The following is an 18,636-nucleotide window of genomic DNA, read 5'->3' on the forward strand; positions in this document are numbered from 1 at the left end:
TTCTCTCTTTTTGTATTGAATATTCTTTATTGATTTATGTTCAGGTTTGCTGACTCTTTCACCTTAAATCTGATGGTGAACCCTCTTATGAATTTTCATTTCATTTATTATATTTTTTACTGAAAGATTTCTTTCTTTGCTTTATAACTCTCATATTCTTCTTCAGAGTCTATGTTGATTTTTGTATTCATATTTTCCGTTAATTTTTTAAAGATGCTTTCCTTTAATTCTTTGAACATATTATAAATATATTCTTTAAACATATTTATGATAATGGCATTGAATTTTTTCTGCTAAATCTAACATTGAGAAACAATTAGAAACAATTTCTATTGACTGCTTTTTATCCTTGATGATGGATCACACTTTCCTTTTTCTTTTCAGGTCTTATAATTTTTTAATGAAAACTGGACATATTAGATAATTGTTCCTCTTTTTTAATGTTTATTTGTTCATTTTGTGTTTGCCTAGAATAAGTCCATGAAAAGTCTTTCCCTTGCTATGAGTGGCTACTGATGACTCTGCTCAGTTTGTTTATAAAAATTTGTTCCCATATTTTTAGGCCTGGCTGCATAGATGTTGCCCCTGTTTTTACAGAAGCTAGTTGCCAGCCAGCGACTGGGCAGAGGTTATGCTCAACTATTTCAGGCCAACAAGATTTTTGTCTTCTGAGGACCTGTGTGTGGATAGTGGAGAATGTTCAAAGTTCAGGCCATTTTTGGGTTTCCCCAGTTTTACTGGGGGCTTTTTGTGTCTCTCCTATATGCATGTGGATAGCCTCTGGGCTGACAAGGAGTCTGTGGCTGGCCTGGCCTTCTTCAGTCTCTACTGCACGTACTTGCAGCCTCAGTTGGCTATATACATGCCATGACCACAAAATTTCAGTCTAGTAGAAGCCACCTCTGGCCATATACTGGAAAGTTGGCCTTTCCTGTTTGCTTGGCTCTAAGATAGTCATGTATATTAACAATGTCACTGGGCCTGGACTTTACCCAGGGGTGCACCCGCTTCAGCTGTGGCAGAGAAGCTGCCAGAGCTCATGCCTGCCTTGTCTTGCTAGTAACTGTGAGTTGGTTAAGCTGGAGAGTGGCAGGAGTAGCCCACGGCTGGAAGGCCACGGATTGCCATCCTTCTTACCCTAAGCTTAGCAGTTTGTTAGCTGTAAGTGCTTCTTAGATTGCTGTATGCATTTGGTTAATTCTCAGAATTCATAAATTGTTGTTTTTGTTAATTTTGTCTAGATTTATAGTTGCTTTTGAGGGAAAGAATTTGCCAATTTCTTCACTTGACCATAGCCAGAAATCCTACCCCTGATTCTTTCATTTTTATTTTTAGTTTTTTGTCTTTCTTCTGTTTCACTTCAGGAAATAAAATTTTACATTTAAATGAATTAAATTTGATGAATCTACTTCATCATAATGTGTACATGATTTTGCTTAAAATGATGATTTTGCTTTGCCAATTCTGGAAACTCTCTCCTTTCCTGTATTTATTTTGCTGTCATTTGTTTACTGTCATGAGGACATCAGTCTGCATGTTTGGGTAAAGTGGTGTCACAATAAAAATTGCTTTTATTTCTCATATAATATATAATTATTGCAGACTGTTCTCAGAAAGACCACATATCACTGCAATTTCTCTTTTATATCTTACTATTCATTTGGTTTCACATTAAAGGTATATATTCATTTCCATAAACATTTCCATATTCATGCAATACAGTGAATTAGATTACTCACTGCTAATGAAGAGGAGGGCAGCTGATGATTGATTCTGTGATTCTAAAATGGCACCATTTAGTTGATAAGAATTCTCTAAGCTGGACACTTTCCTCTTAACTTTGAGTTCAAGTATCATTGCTTCTTCTGTTCCTTACCCCAGAGGATCTTCATAAAGTATGGGGCAGGAAGCTGAGAGTGAGAACCCGTATACCACTTTACTTACTGAGAGGAATTTAAATCAGTCCTAACAAGAATGACTAACACTGCTCCTTCCTCACACATCAAACACTGATACATGAATCCCAAATAAGTCCTTGAATGCCTGTGTCACCTGGCCATATTTATGTACTAATCAGATTAATCTCCAATAAAGGAAATTTGGCCTTCGTTTTTTGAGTAAATGGCCAGTGGCTGCTTTCATTGTATAATTTCTGGCTTTCTATATTTTTCTTGATGTGAGAGATCATCAAAATATCTGTCTCTGCCCTTTAGGCTGAGATTTTGTGGTTTCCCACATGTTTGGAGCATATTTGTTGGATAGCTGTTAACAATTCAGTTGAAACTACCAAGTCATTTATTCTGAGGCCTTAATTCATATGAATTGGTTGTTATTTGGACTTGCACTTGTCTGAACTAATGTTTAAGGAAGTAATATAGATGTGACTTTGTAGCCTCCCTCTTTAATTAGAGTACCTACCATGCACTCATGAAAATGGTAAGACTTTTAAATTGAAATTAATTAAAGAAACATAGAGAAAGGTATGTTTTCACAGAAAAATACATAAAGCATCTTTGGAATGTTTATAGCATGTATTCCCGAGACTTCATGTTAAGCTACAAAGGAACCTCAACTTACAGTGGCTCAGACAAGACACATGTTTTTCTCTCACTTAACAATTCGTCTTTCTGGGCTCGGCTCCATCAGGCTGACCAAGGCCTCAGGTTCTTTCCCCCACGCCATCATCACCGTTGTCATGGCTGGCGCTGACTCATCAGCACTATGTCTACACCCCAGCTCAAGGAACATGGAAAAAACCAAAATCTGGGTCAAGGGGCTTGCCGTATTTCAACAGGACCCAGAAATTGTACATTCTATTGGCCTGAAATTGCTACACACCCACATCTACCTGCAAGGAAGGCTGAGAAATATAATCTTGGTCTGAACGTCCATTCACCCCACTAACAGAATGCTTTATGACTGTTCCCCAATAAAAGAAGACATGCTTCCTGTACAGAATTTGGATAATGCAAAATTATAAAAGAAGGAAAGAAAATATACCATTAATTTCACTTTTCAGTTATTGATAGGCCTACCTTTTTTTGTATTTTTTTTCTTCCTGAGAAATTCCTTTTACATACCTGTACAGTTCTCCTAATATGCACTGTGATTTTATCATTGCTATATCATGACCTTTGTCCCATGCACTTAATTGACTTTAGGGGACCTCATTTTAATGGCTGACTACTACATGGATGCATTCTCATTTGTATGAGTATTATACTGTCCTACTGTGAAACATTTATGTTTACCTGTTTTCAGATGTTTACTATTATAAATAAGTTCTTATATATATTCATATTTGCTGTTTCCTAGAGTAAGTTCCTAAAAAAGTAATTAGTGCCAGATTGGTTTTGAAAAAGTGACACCAATTTTTACTCTCAGTAGCAATATATGAGATGACTTATTTAGAATTACTGAGAAAATGTCTTTACCTCTCTGGGTATTTTTTTCATCTGAGAACTCATTTTTATAGAAATGAGGATGGGAATAAAAAGCACATTTTTCTCTGCAATATACAAAAGCATACACGAGGGATGCCTTTCTGGTGAGAAAATAGTTTTAAAATCAATTGATTTGTTGTTTAGTTTGTAATTTGTTGGTGTGTTTATTATTCATGAACAGTTCTTTTAATAGTCTCCACATGTTATTTGCCCTTTTTCTTTATTCAATTTACTTTGTTTTGTTTTTAAATTAATATGTATGATTTATTTATAGTAAGTATATCAACCCCTGCATGTGTTTGTTGCAAATTTTTAAAATGTTAGTTAGCTGTGTTTTGACACGCTTATTAGAAGTATGTAGTTTTGCCTTGTCAAGTGTATGAAATGTCCCCTTCATAGTTCCTTTATTGCTATTATGCTTAGAAAGTATGTTCCCATCCTCAAATCACTTGTATATTTAAGCTATTAATGTCTCATTCGGGGCTTTCTTATCTTATTCTAATGCCATCTGCCTTATAATTCTTTCATGTATTACCTAAATTTAATTATTTTTGCTATGTAATACATATTAATGTTTTCTGGAGTAAGTCTTCTCTCATGACTCCTCTTTCAATATTTTTCTTTCTCTCACTAAGTGATTTTAAAGATATACCTTATAATTACTTCAAGTTTTTCTCCTGGGCATGATAAATTTAAACATAAAATTTGTATTGGTATTATACTATATCCACATTACAATTTATATTTTATATATTTATACTACAAGTATACATTACAAATCTTTGCAACATTATATTTTGAATTGAAATAATATTAAATTATAATATAATTTAAATTATAATTATACATTAAAATGTTTATTTATAGTATTATATTTTATATTATGTATTTATTAAAATATAGCATATTTATATTTTTTATATAATTAATTTATTTATATTTATAATTACACTAACAGTAATACCTTATTTTAAATTTACCCTAACATTATATTAATATTATTTTATATTTCAGTAGTTTTTACAACAATTTTCCTACTTCAAAAATATCCATTCTTTTCTTTTTTCCATACTGCCTTACATTGAGTCAACATTTCATTTGTGCCCTTTAGGAAAGCTTTCTTGTTTCTTTTTATAAAATGTTCACATTATTTTGTTAAGATCATTCTTATTTATTTTGTATTTTTGTATAATAGTATTGCGAAATGAGTCTCTCCCATATATTTTATAAATGGTCCTCCTGATACGGAACACCTAATTTTTTTGCTAACTGTATAATTGTTTACCTAAATAAAATCTTATCAATTTTTAAAGATTTTAGTTTGGTTTACCTGAGACATCTATGTACAAAATTAAATAATTTTTCCTATTGGCATTTTGTCTATTTTTTATTTTGAAAAGTTGGGTTCAAGCCTCACATCTTCAGGATATGGCTCATTCGTATATTTCTTTTTCTTTCCTCCCAGCATGGAAGAGTGTGAGGCTCTTTGCACGAGACTGGCCATAATGGTCAATGGCAGCTTTAAGTGTCTTGGTTCCCCTCAGCACATTAAAAATAGGTATGTTGAATTTCTCTTTTTGCTTAAATATTTGCTATAAAATCAGTAGCATGATGCATTGTTCTGATTGGAGATGCCTTAGAACCAGTGTGGTCCAATTACCTCCTGGCATAAACTGGGAGGGGACAGCCCTGCCACGCTAGGCGGTTTGTTTAAAATACCGTGGGGAGTAAGACAAAGGCGCAGCCACTCCCAGACAGAGTCCAGTGTTTCCCCTACAACATTTTGCTTTTTCCTCCCAGGAGGACACTGTACCTCACTGTAGGAACATCAGTAGGGGAGAGAATATGACTGCAGAGTCAAGAGGAAGACAGGACAAGAAATGTCCTCATTATACCCAAAATGCCTTATAAAAAGGTTGTACCGACATGTCCCTCATCCGCAGTGAATCAGAATTCCTGTTTTGCCCCAGCAGACACTATACTTTTAAAAAGATCTCTATCAATTTAACAGGGCAAAAGAGGGCTGTGGGTGCTTTTCATTTGGACTAATGAAAGACTAGAAATTTTTTTTTCCTGTGCTCATTAATCCCATAGACTTCTTCCTGGTTAATTATCTCTCTGTGTCTTTTTTCCATTTACTTTTTGGAATCTTATTTTTTTTTTATCAATTTCTATGAATACTTTTATGTCTTAGTATAACTTTTTTTTACTTAAGAGTTGCCTAAATGATTTTCTGATTTCCTTTTAATTTGTTGTTTAATCTGCTACTTTTTAAATAGAGTAATTTATTAATTTATATTAGTAAATCTCTTTTCATTTTCATTTATTCAAGGTTTCTAAGGTTATAATTCTCAAGCAGAAGTTTGGTAAATTGTCTCATATATAGTTTAGATATTCTTATTTTATGAAGAAAATAGCTAATGCTCTGAATTGACGTCACATATTAGGAGGCAAACGTCAGTTTCCCAGTCAATGCCCGGCCTCAGGTGCTGCTGGGCTCCAGGACTGTCATCCTTACTGTTGCTCGCTGCGTGGGGTCAATTGCTTGTCAAATGCACCTGCTGAAAACTATTCTCAGTATATACTCTGCTCACCTTTAATAAGTATCATCAAAAGAAAAATAATATTTCATGCTCTCTAACCTTTATGAATGCCTACACCAAGTTTTATAGCCCATCCCTGATTGCTGGGAGATTTATGTGGGATTTGTGTTTACTGAAGTTGGCACAGAGGCCAGCGGGATGGCGCGTGTGAGAGAGCTTCCCTCCAGCCGGTTCCGGTCCACACTGGACAGCCTGCCCACCTCTGAGTCCAGCTCTGACAAGGTGATATGTGGGCTAGGATGGATTGTTAGTGGATAGGAACTACAGAACTATATTAAGCACTAAAAAGCTTGTGGGTACTTCACTGAAACATTGAACTTAATACAAATTTTAAAATAATTTGTAAAGTTTGTATTCTTCTACAACAAATAAACCTATAATAAGTAAACATATGACTGTATATGTTTCTATAATATTGAGATAAAGAAGAAAGGATCAGTCTTGAAATAGGTGGTGACATCAATTAGAGTTTTCCTAATCTTAGGCATCTACACACCAGTGCCCGTTTCCCTCCCTGAGACATGGTGGCATTGACACGGATGAGAGGACCTGCAGCAGGGCCCCCTCGTCCTCTTCTCCTTGCCTTTCTTTCCCTGGGCGTGCACCCTGTGCCCATGGTCCTTAAGCTCTTGTCCTGGGGGCATCAGAGCACACGGAAAATGGACTTTTGCCTCAGACATTGTTGTCCTACACGCACCTGTGACCATCTTGGTACATGGGCAGAAAGGAGATTACCTCCCAGGTGTCCTGATGACGTTGCCATAGGATGTGACCTGCAGTGGTGACTCTGGATGTTCAGTTTGGACTGATTTTGAGGGGAGGGCCCTGTGTGCCCGGGCACCTGCTGGGGTCCTGAAGACGGTGACACCAGAGCATAGCTTGGCCCTGGTTTCTCCAGTGTGCCCATCGCACAGGCTCCCTGCGCCGGTCTCCTTAGCTGTCGCTGGGGTCCTTGTGAGCACTAAACAAGGTGATAGCACTTAGGAGACTGTCTGGCACAGGCCACACTTTAATGTTTGCTGCCATTACTATCACATGTGATCTGAACAGAAGCAACTTCTCAGCCCAGTGCACCCCACTGGCACTTTGCAGGGGCAGGGAGAGCAGGGAGGGAGCAGGTTGGGGAGGAGGCTGGCAGTGAGGAGGCTTGAGCAGTGGTCCTTGTGACAGAAGGGAAGCCAGAGCGGAACCGTGGAAGTGCATGGCAACAAGCCACGAACTTGAATGAGGGTGTGCTGAGGGCACTGGCCACTGTGGGTGGCACTGTCTGTCCTTACCACCCTCTGCTGGTGGTTTAGTCCATGGATCCCCTGCACATGGTGCTGACTCTGTTGTGATTCTGTTCCCTCCTGCTGTGCTCATTTCACTTGCTTTGCTGGGCCCTAAGTGCAGCCAGGTACTTCACCATCCTCCAAAGACACTAAATCCCATTCCAGTGCTCCTGGCTGCCTGTGACCTCCCGGCATCCTGGTGCAAGTCCACACCCACGTTCTCCCCAGCCCACTGTTTTAAATGTACAGCATTCATAGGAAATTTGAGATACTGTAAGGCTGAAAGATCAGGAAATGGCTGCCATTAAAAAGACAGCTCCTAAGAGTCCCCAAGAGTAGGGGCAGGACACACAGGGCCGCACGGGGAAGCGGCGGGTGCTGGTCTGGAGGCGGAGGGGAACAGGGGGAAACATGAGCAGGAACCTTTACTGTGGTTCCCATGGGAAGGAACAGGTGAGACGGGGCAAGGGGGCCAGGGTGGGCTAGTTTGAATAATTTCAGGGCTCTGAGGCTTGTCCCTAGCTGTCTGGTACCTGTGTGGGCTGATGATGGCAGGTAGATAGTGGCCCTAGTGTCAGCACCCCATAGAGAGGTGCTTGGTATGCGGGCTCTGGGTTGACTGATTTGTATTTGAACAAGGCATTTGTGGGCAACTTGTTTACTAACTTTAGGAGCTGGCTTGCTCTGGGAGGGGCAGTCTCACCAGAATCAGCAAGGCTCCATATTTTCAAAGCATCAGATTACAGAAATAAAAGATATGATTGATATCTTTTATTAGGTTATATCTTTTATCAGGACTCACTGAGGCTCAGCAGGGCCATGGGTGTGGGGCCATCCTGTTCCCCTCATGTCCCCCTTCCTGGAGGAAGCCAGACATGCCCACTTTGCAGAGGAAGGCAGGGACCTGGCCTTGCTGAGGGTCCTGAAGTCCCCCTCCTCTTCCTTGAGGTAGAGTTTTGTTCTTTCTGGCAATCTTTCCAGTAGTGGAATTATCTTCAGTGTAATTTTCTACATCACGAATTTCTAAACCCTTTGAGGTTATGGAGTTGTTGTATTAAAAAATAAGTTCTGGGACCTCTGATCTGCAAATAACCGAGAGCTCTGTGTGACCAGATTGTACCAGTCCTCCATGGTGAAGGGCCTCTGGGAAAAGTTAACGCAGTAGGAAACTACATGGTTTGAGTGTGTCCACTGAAATCAAGTTGTTATTTTCACTCTGACATTGTTTTTTACCCAAGTTATAATTTAGGAAAAAATCAATCAATATTAGAGCTTTTGCTGGCAAAAGGTTTGCTTCTGACATTTAATATTTTAATAATGTTCTACCAAACATTTACTGAGGCCCAGCAAGGTGATACAGAGGTGGGCCTATGAAATAGGAGCTCCAGGGTGGGTGGAGGATGCTGTACATGGGGCATTATTTTCCCACAGGTGGACCCTCTGGGCCCTGCAGTGACCTCATTTTGCAGGAGCTCCAGGAGCGTTCATGTGGGAAGAGTGTCCTGCTCCAGTATGGGATTTCAAAAGTCGTATCTGGGAGCCAAAGACCTAATGGGAACTGGGGAATCTGCAGGTCACAGTCACTCAGATGTTCTTCTGTGCTCCTCTGAACACATTCCTCCATCGTACCCTGGGGTTTTTTCTCACATGCACACCTTGCTTGGAACACCTGCCCTCCACTGACTGCACACCCAGGCCATTCTTCCTTTTTTCTTGAGATGGCTCTGGCCTCTCCAATGCTTGGCATTTTCTTCCTTTTTGCTCGTGTTTCTCTTCATAGGGATAACCTTTTTCTCTTCTTTAGCATAAACCTGCATCCTGCCTGCTAAAAGATCTGTTTGTACAGTGTTTAATTTCCACAGGACTTCCTTGCTCCAATTTGATGTTACACTCCTGGAGAGCACAGACTTGGACTCTTATCAGTCCCAGCATTGCCATGTGCTCATGCATCCACATGATTTCAGAGATAAAATTTGAGGGCAATCACACCAGTCCTGGGGGCCTTGGCCTGCAGAAACTCAGGAGAACCACACCAAACAGGAAATACTATTGACTAAATTGATGTTCTACATTATCCTCAAGTTCTAGGTCTTCTTGTTAAAGTTTCTCTAAGTATATTTTGTGACACCCCTAAGAAACCCCAGAAAATTCCCTTCTCCCCTTTTGGTCCCTGGCAAAAGAACAGTGACATCTTATGAAACCTGTAGCACACGTCTGTAACCTGCAACCCCAGATCATCTCTCAGCCGTGGTGTAGCCCCTTCTATTGCATCTCTGTTTTCCCTTCTTCCTCCTTCCCTGGTCTACGAATACCCTCTTCCCTGATTGTTCTAGTCCTGATTTCTTTTCTGGTTGCCATTTATTAAACATATATTCTCTTCCCTACTGTCCTGAACACTGTATATAGATTACCTTGCTAGGTGGATAATAATATAAGAATTAACACTTACATAGTGATTACTATATGCTAGCTCTCGGCACTTTGTACATATTAATTTATTCTTCACGACAATGCCATGAAGTAGCTATAATTATTATCCTCATATTATAGCATGGAAAATGAGTTATCAAAAGGTTGAATGACTTTTCCAGAGTTACCAGGTAATAAGTGAAAGAGCTGGGATTCTGGTTCCACTTTGCTCTGTAGTGCATATTCTCATGATTATCTGCAGTTAACACATGAAGAAAGTGAGCCTGGTGCCCATGGAGGAGGTTGGGCCCAGCGGGGACCAGCCTGACTCCAGCGCACCCAGACTCCACCAGCACGAGTTCCACTTCCTTTCTGCGCCTCCCAGAGCCGTGCGCGTGGACACACAAACTCCTGCTGAATCTTTAATTGCATCTGCACCAGTGACTCTCTCTTGTTGGCCTTTCTTTTGTCAAAGTTTCAACATCTTCTCCATTCTTTTTAAGATGTCATCACCTCATCATCCCATTACATAATGTCTAATTTCCTGAGCAGAGAGATGCCAACTAGCAGCTAGCTCCTTGACGGGATCTCACAAAATGTTTACTTCTTTCTCATCTGTTTCTTTGTGTCTATGTCTGAGAAAGAATTTTGCCTATCAAGTGTTTTTCTTCTACCTGTTTCCCTTCTGAGACCTGTCTCCAGTAGTTTTCTTCTTTCTCTTTTATACTTTTGATCTTTTCTTTTTTATCAGTTATGAGCTGTTATTTGCCTATCATAACAGAACATCACCAAATTGACTTAAGCATATTCATTGTCTCAGCCATATTAATTTTTATATGTAATAAGAATCCAGAGGTCACTGGCTGTGGCATTCGGTCAGAGGTTCTAGGCCTGACAATTTGCTTGGTCCCGGAATGGCTACTGTAGCTCCACCCAAAATATTTATGTTCTAGACAGCAAATAAGAGAAACATAGAAAAGCAAAAAGAGCATGTACCAAATGTCCATCCCATCTTAAAGTAGTTTTCTAAAAAAGTCCCACCCAGCACCTTATACTGTGTTTCATTGGTTACCTTTGCTACTAAGAAGTCAAAGAAACATAGACTTTAGCTGGGCACTTTGCCACTTCAATAAAGTTAGGTTCCTGTTACTGAGGAAGACAGGAGACATGAGTGTTGGTTGGGATGCATGCAGTCTGGCTTGTTCTCTGGCTTAGATTCTTTTCTCAGTTGAAGATAAGTCATTAGATTGAGCAGTTGAGCTGTAGAGACCCTTGGGCTTCTGATTCAAAACTGTCATATGATGTGGAAGAGCCTTTTATATAATAGAGATTTATAAGTTTATGTGTGAGCACATAATCCCAGGCAATTAGGGATGCATCCTCAAATCCCCCGTGCGTCATAAATTGAGCACATAACTAAGGCCCCAGTAGCTGTCTTTCTGCATGTAGGCTGTGGGAACATTTATAACCCACCTGGAGAGAACCAGTAGCAGCTGCGTACAGCACCTGTGTGCTTTTCGCCTCCCTTGGAACTGACTTTAGTTGCACAGGAGGCTTAAGTCCGAGCAGCCAAAACACTCCTCCAAGGAGGAGAAATACAGTGTGCTTCTGAAGCACAGAGTTTACAACTGGGAATATGCCAGGCCAATTTCTGATTTGGGGGGCAGGGAGGATAAAGGCTGTCTATTTGTAAACAAAACAAAGCTTTAAATGATTTAAAGAAAATCTTAAAATTATGAGAATTTTCTTTTTTTTTTTTTTGAGTTGTCAAACATTAAAACTTTGGGAATCAAGAATTCAATGGAATAAACTTCAAAGGATGCCATCATAGATATGTTATATAGCTACTTAACTTAAAATGTAAAGAATAGTCTAGAGGTTTTTGTGGATTTTTTTCTAAAAAATGAAAGGAGGCATATTGATGTTTGAGCTCTCAAGCTACCAATATCTGAGTAGCTGCAAATTAATATATCACCTTATGTGACACCATATGCTTCAGTGTGGCAACTTTGATTTAATACATCTATAAAATGTTACAATAAACATAACAGCTTAGATTAAGGTTACATCACCAAATAATAAAGTAGCTCATTTAAAAATGAAATAGACAATTCAATTTGTTTATGTCATTTTCACAAATGAAGAAGGAAGTTTGCACATGAGCACATAAAATGATTTCTGCCATGACGTGGAACTATGGAATGATGTGCTACTGAATTATATTTTTCTACATTTTATTTTAGCTTAAAGCATCATATAATTCACCTGCCCCCACTCACCACTGAATTAATTCTCATTACTAGAAATGGTTTTATTAAGAGAGCGAAGTTAACTCACCTCTATTTCCTAGAACGTTTGCACCCCAACTGGTACATATAAGTGGTCATCTCATGTGTTTTCACAGCATCGTGTCGCATGAGCACAATCTTGCACTGACGTAATCACCTGGGAAGAGTTTCTGATTCTCATGCCCTTCTCATGCTGGATGTTTGGTTGGATGCCTCTGGTCTTGGAAATTCCAATTACGACCGATGTCACCCAGAGTTATCACTTTGCCAAAAGGGAATACCCTGCTTTCATTTTTGAATATTTTCTGTTAAGAGTGAATAGACAGCTTCTCACAATGAAGATGGGAAATGGAAGTGTTGGAGACATTTTTAGATGGATGATTTTTTTTTTTTACTGGGGACTCAGACTTGCACCACATTCCTGTTCATTCACTCACATTTGTTGAATAGCCACCTTATTAGAGTTGATGAAGATGTGATTGCTGATGTTAATAAACTCTCAGCGTAGTGTTGGAGTCAGACATATACGGATGGATGCAACACAGTGTCATAATTGCTCTAAGAGACTAAGAGAAGGGAATGCTGTGTGATGCAACTCAATTTAAATCAGCAAACATTACCGAGTGTACATGTAGTGCCAGGGCCTTGGGGTTGAATGAAGGATAGGGCATGAGCCTTGTAAGAACTGGGCTAGACACACGAATCAAAAATTGTATACCAGAGACTTTAAGTTCCACAAGAAAGTTTCAAAGCCCACAAGGTAGAAGTTAAGAGGAGGAAGAATGCACACCCAGGGTTTTAGGCGAAGGATTTGGCACTGGTGGCTTCATGGGCAAGGAGACATTTAAACCAAGTGTATGCATAGGCCGCTAATCAAATATGAGTGCATTGGGGATAAAGGCACAGAGATAAACAATGCAAATCATGTTTGGGAGCAACTTGCCTGTAAATGAGGTATAGACAGAACAGTGAGGCATACACTTGAAGACCATCTTTGGGATCAAATCATGGGAGGTTTTAATTCTAGGGTAAAAAGTGGGGGAATGAAGGGAAGCAACTAGTTACAGGAGAAGGAGTGGTCCATTGAACAGCTGTTTTCTCTAGCTGGAGGTTAAATAAGGTGAACTGAATTCAGCTGGTGACAGAGCACACGAAGAAGGCAGCATTGGTGTAGGAGACGCTGCAAAAAATAATAGAACTTTACAACTGGCTGATCTGTAGCTTAGGAAAAGCAGGAGGCTTTGGGCTTGGCAGATGGAAAGATAGTGATTTCACTAGAGAAATGGAGAAGTCAGGAAAGGCTGTGAGGGTGAGCAGGATGTAGGTATTGGGCATGCCCATGGGGGTCTCTGATGGGCTGTTTGAGTAACTCATAGTGAAGAAGTGCAGTTGACATTCTGAGCAGTGCACTTTTCACAGGAGATAGGAGAAGAAAGCTAAACGTAGGAGTGATTATTGCCTCTGGTTGGGATAGAGGGATGGAGTAGCTGAACTCCTCACAGCTTTGAACCAATGTTTATAAACTCTGGGGTGAAGTGAGCTGAGCTCAGATCCATGCTGCTGCATTTATTTTAATGATTACTGAACAAGCCGTTTTCCAAATGTTTCCTGTGCATTGTCTCTTTTAAATCTTACAGCATAAATGGCTATCATTTTACCCACTTCAGTATAAGGCAACCAAGACCTAAAGAATTTAAGCAGTTGGCTTGCAACCCAGAGTTACTATTGAAAGAAGCAGTTCTCAAACTCAATTTACTGACTCTGAGTTTCTTATTCTTTCCATGCCACTGCTATAATCCCACTGTCTACAACTGATTAAAGAACAGAGTTCCACTCCACGTAGGTGTCATAGACACATGATGAAACCTACACAATTCTTCTGTTAAATTATTTCCTGTGTATTTGCTGAGAAAACAGACAATCTTTTAAAACCATAGGCAGACTGCTCTTTGAAAGCCAGTGTGGTCTGATGAAATAAAAGAGATTCAGAGTCAGAGCTTTATTTACTACCTACATGACTTGGAAAAAGTTATTTAACATCTCCAAAAGTTATTTCATTTTTTTGTTTTAATTCATTCATGACAATAATACATATTTTATAGTATTTGGAAAAATAGTGTAGGAGTATACCAATTATTTTTCTGTATGTCTTAATTTTCTGTTGCTATAGCAGTGTACCTGAGACTGGATAGTTTATAAAGGAGAAAGTTTTATTTAGTGTGTGGTTCTGGAAGCTGGGAAGTCCAAGGTCAGGTGGCCACATCTGGTTGGCTTCTGGTGTGGCCCCAGTGCTACTTCCTAGCATGGCGGAAATGCAGAAGGACCAGTGAGCATTTGCAAAAAGGGACAGGCATGAGGGGCTGGGCTTGTTTCATAACAACCTCTTGTGAGAACTAACCTAGTTCCTCCAGGACTGACTCAGTCTCTTGAGGATGGCATTAACTGATTTATGAGGGCAGAGCCTCCATGACCCAAAAACCTCTTACTTGTCCCCCATCTCAACACCACCATACTGAGGAATTAAGGTTTCTTCCTGTGAACGTCTGGGGGACACACTGTTCAACTGTCCCCTCTTCAGAGAGGTTTCCAGTATTCATTCTACTTATTCATAGAATCAGAAGAAGCTCTGAATGGTAGCTGGCAACATGCCCCTCTAGAAGTCAGACTGCGTTTCTCAGCTTTCCCTACAGCTACCTGTGGCTAACAGTTACAGGAAGAAGAGATGTCTGTAACTTCGGGGATATGAATTTGCAGGAGGAACATGCATTTTTTTTCTGTGCCTTGCTTCCTTCTTCCTGACTTGAATTCAGACGTGATGGTTACAGATGAAGCAGCCACCTTGGGGCCATGAGGAAGTCTTAGTACTGGAGACCTGTGAAGTGGAACAATAATATAGAATGAGCCACAGGAATGCTTTATCTGCTCTGGGCTGCCTGGCTTCAGACTTTAAACTTACTAACATCCCTACTATTTAGGGTTTTCTGTTACTCATACAGGAACCAAAACCAACTAATACTTCTTCTGACTTATTAAATACAGCATTAATTTATTTGCCTAGTTACTGTCTACCTGTGTCCTGTGAAATATGTGCTTGTAAGGGTAGACCTTTGTTTCTGTTTAATTCTGTATCACCAAATGCCAGGTAAATAAACATGCTCAAAGTATTTGTTGAACAAATGGATGGATGTGTTAAGGATGAATGTCAAATCCATAGCCCCTGGCAGAACTTTACATAGTGGTAGTTCCTTTTGTATTGCTACGACTGGATTCTAAAAAAGGAATCCGACAAGGCCATGGAAGCATTCAGATTCTGCCTAGTCGCTGTCCTAATGAATAACTACTACTACTAATAATAATCGCCCCATGTGATGGAGACTTTTATTTCAGGCCCATTTATCTCTAAACAGGGTGAAGCCTGCCTTCTCTCAAAACAGTCTGCATTATTCACGATTAGTTTGCTGCTTTTAAAAACAGAGCTCTTTCTATATTCAGCATCTCTATTAGTAGAAACTATCAGGTGTGTGATTCAAGCCTAATTGCTTGCATGGTCTTGGCAATATTTTGTAGTCACCTTCTCTGCAGGAGAGCCAGACTGAGCACTGATGCACACTTGCCAGCCAAGAATTAATGTACAATGCAGACAGCAAAAATGTGCCATTCCAAAACTCAACTGTACACTAGGGGGATTGTGATTTCTGATTGTAAATACAGCCTAAGCACAAGAAAACACAGCCTAGGCAATGAAGTGAATACCTATTAGATCAGAATTATATTTAGGTTTAAAATAAATCAGGATTGGGATCTGGGAAAATATTTATTTACTCTGGGTTCAAACAATCAGCCTAAAATGTGTATGTGTGTGTGTATGTGTGTGTGTGTGTGTGTGTGTGTGTGTGTGTGTGTGTATTTGTAGAAATGCAGGAGTTCACAACATTTCTTGGTTTCATAGTTTAAAGCATTTCACAAATTTGATTTTTGGTTTCATTTTAATAAAACCACAAAAAAACCCTGCATCGGTTAGATTTTTTTTTTTGTACAAAAATGCTTCAAAGTTTATAAAAAGTCAGCGGCTTAAAACAATTGTCATTCACCCTCCAGAAGCTGCAGGCTTTCTGGAGATGGGCTGGCCGAGGCAGGGCTTGATCCGGCTGTCTTTCATCCTCCTTCTGGTATAAGTGTCTGCAAGGTTAAGGTGCGAGAACCGACAGGCCAAACTGCACAAGGATGATACGGGTGGTCACATGACATCTACTAAGGTCCTTTTGGCCTCATCAAGTCACGTGGCTAGCTCAAAGGAAAAGGGTGGGAAAGCATCCCCACCCATAGAGAAGGACACCACGTGGCTATGTGGCAAAGGACAGGGAGGTGGGAAGGAGCGAAGAACTGGGCTGTATTTACAATCTACTGCTGTCTCCAGGCATTTTGTAACCATTTCTTTTAAACCTTGCCATCCTCTTTGCTTTTTAACAGCTTAATTAAGATACAATTCATATACCATATAATTCACCTGTTTAAGTCATGTAAGTAAATGGTTTTTAGTATAATCACACATATTTGCAACCACCTCCATGGTTTATTTTAGAGCATTTTCATCATTTCAAAAAGAAAGAAAAACAAAAACCCTATCCCTTTACCTGTTGTTCCTCGAGGCTCCCATTCCCCCAAGCTGTAAAAGACCAGGAATCAGTTTTCTGTACATAGAGATTTGTCTACTACTGATATTTCGTATAAATGGAATAATATAGTATGTGGAATTTTATGACTGCCTTATTTCACTTAGCATGATATTTTAAGGTTTATCCATGTTGTAGCAGTTGTATCAGTACTTTGTTCCTTTTTACAGCCAAATAATATTTAACATTCATTCATTCATCCATTCATGGACATTTGGCTATTATGCATAAGTTTACTATAAACATTATTGTCATATTTTTGTGTGGCCTTTTAAACAAAATTTCTTCAGGTTTGTCACTTGGAGTGGAGCTGTTGGGTCACAGAGGGACTCTGTTTAGCCATTGGAAGACATGCTGGACTGTTTTCCAAATCAGCTGCATCATTTTACATTCCCATCGTCAGTGCATAAGGGTTCTGATGTCTCCACATCCTTGCTACCATTTGTTCTTATCTGAATTTTTTTTAGCTATCCTAATGGGTACAAAGGGGAATCACAGTGTGGTTTCCGTTTGCATTTTCCTAATGACTAATGATGTTGAACTTCTTTTCATGTGCTTATTGCCATTTGTATATCTTCGCTGATGAAATGTCTGTTCAGATCCTCTGGCCATGTTTATATTGGGTTGTCGTTTTATTACTGAGTTGGAAGATATACATATATACACACATACACACATATATACACATGTAGGTAGATGAATACATATATATCTTATAAGATATATTTTCCCATTCTTTGAATTGTCATTCACACTTTTGATAGTGTTCTTTAATTTTAACAAAGTCTAACATTTTACTTTCTCCTTTTGTTGTTTGCATTTTTGGTGCCATATCTGAGAATCCATTGCCATCCAAGGTCATAAAGATTTACCTTTATATTTTCTTCTACGGGTTTTATAATTTTAGCACTTCAATTTAGGTTTTTGATTTATTTCAACTATACTTTTTGTATTAACTGTGTGTGAGTTAAGGGCCCACCTTTATTCTTTTGCATGTGGCTATAGAGTTCTCCTAGCACCATTTGTGGGAAAAAAATATTCTTTCTCCACTGATTTTTCTAGCACTCTTGCAAAAATCAGTTGATCATAGACCCCACAATTTACTTCTGGACTTTCGATTCTGTTCCATTAATTTACAGGTGTGTCCTATTGCCAACACCACACTGTCTTGATTATTGTTGCTTTGTAATAAGTTTTGAAATTGGGATGTGTAAGTCCTTCAGCATTGGTCTTCTTTTTAAAATTGTTTTATCTATTCTGGGTCCCTTGAAATTCCATATGAATTTTAGAATCAGGTTGTCAGTTTCTACGAAGAAGTCACCAGGGATTCTGATAGGGATTGTGTAGGTCCATTTGGAGAGTACTGTGATCTCAATATTATCAAGTTTTCCAATTCATGAACATGGGATATTTCCCATTTGTTTAGATCTTTAATTCTTTCAACAATACCTTCTAATTTACAGAGTGTAAGTTTTGGAATTCTTTTGTTAAATTTAATTAGAAATATTTTATTCTTTTTATGCTATTAGAAATAGAGTTCTTAATTTCATTTTTTGATTGTTCATTGCAAATGTATAGAAATGCAGTTATTTTTTGTGAATTGATCTTGTATATTTCAACCTTACTGAACTTGCTTATTAGTTCTAATATTTTTTAGTGTGTTTTTAAGGATTGTCTATCTATGCCTTCATGGCATCTGTGAATAGAAACAGTGTTACTTCTTCCTTTTCAATTGGGATGCATTTTATTTTATTTTCTTGCTTGATGGCCCCAGCTGGAACATCCATTACAACACTGAATAGAGGCTGTTGAGAGTAGGCATCCTTGAGTTGTTCCTGATCTTAGAGGAAAGTATCCAGTCTTCTACCTTGAAGTACCATGTTGTGGGTTTTTTTGTAGATGCCCTTCATCAGGTTGAGGAAGTTACCACCTATTCCAAATTTGGTTAG

The 18,636-nt window shown here is 39.0% G+C and overlaps 1 protein-coding gene across 3 annotated transcripts in view; it reads left to right on the forward strand.

The window, feature by feature from the left end:
- Positions 1-18,636, forward strand: part of LOC123647677 (ATP-binding cassette sub-family A member 13-like) — a 399,770-nt gene that overhangs the window by 366,119 nt on the left and 15,015 nt on the right. For 2 of the 3 annotated variants that reach the window (XM_045565332.1, XM_045565333.1), the window contains exons 52-53: positions 3,476-3,547; positions 4,909-5,001. In XM_045565332.1, coding sequence (XP_045421288.1) covers positions 3,476-3,547; positions 4,909-5,001 — 165 coding nt within the window. The remainder of the gene's footprint in view (positions 1-3,475; positions 3,548-4,908; positions 5,002-18,636) is intronic. The other variant, XM_045565334.1, reaches the window with a different exon arrangement.

The sequence above is a fragment of the Lemur catta genome, chromosome 11 (genome assembly GCF_020740605.2).
Source record: "Lemur catta isolate mLemCat1 chromosome 11, mLemCat1.pri, whole genome shotgun sequence".
In the NCBI taxonomy this organism is placed as follows: Eukaryota; Metazoa; Chordata; class Mammalia; order Primates; family Lemuridae; genus Lemur; species Lemur catta.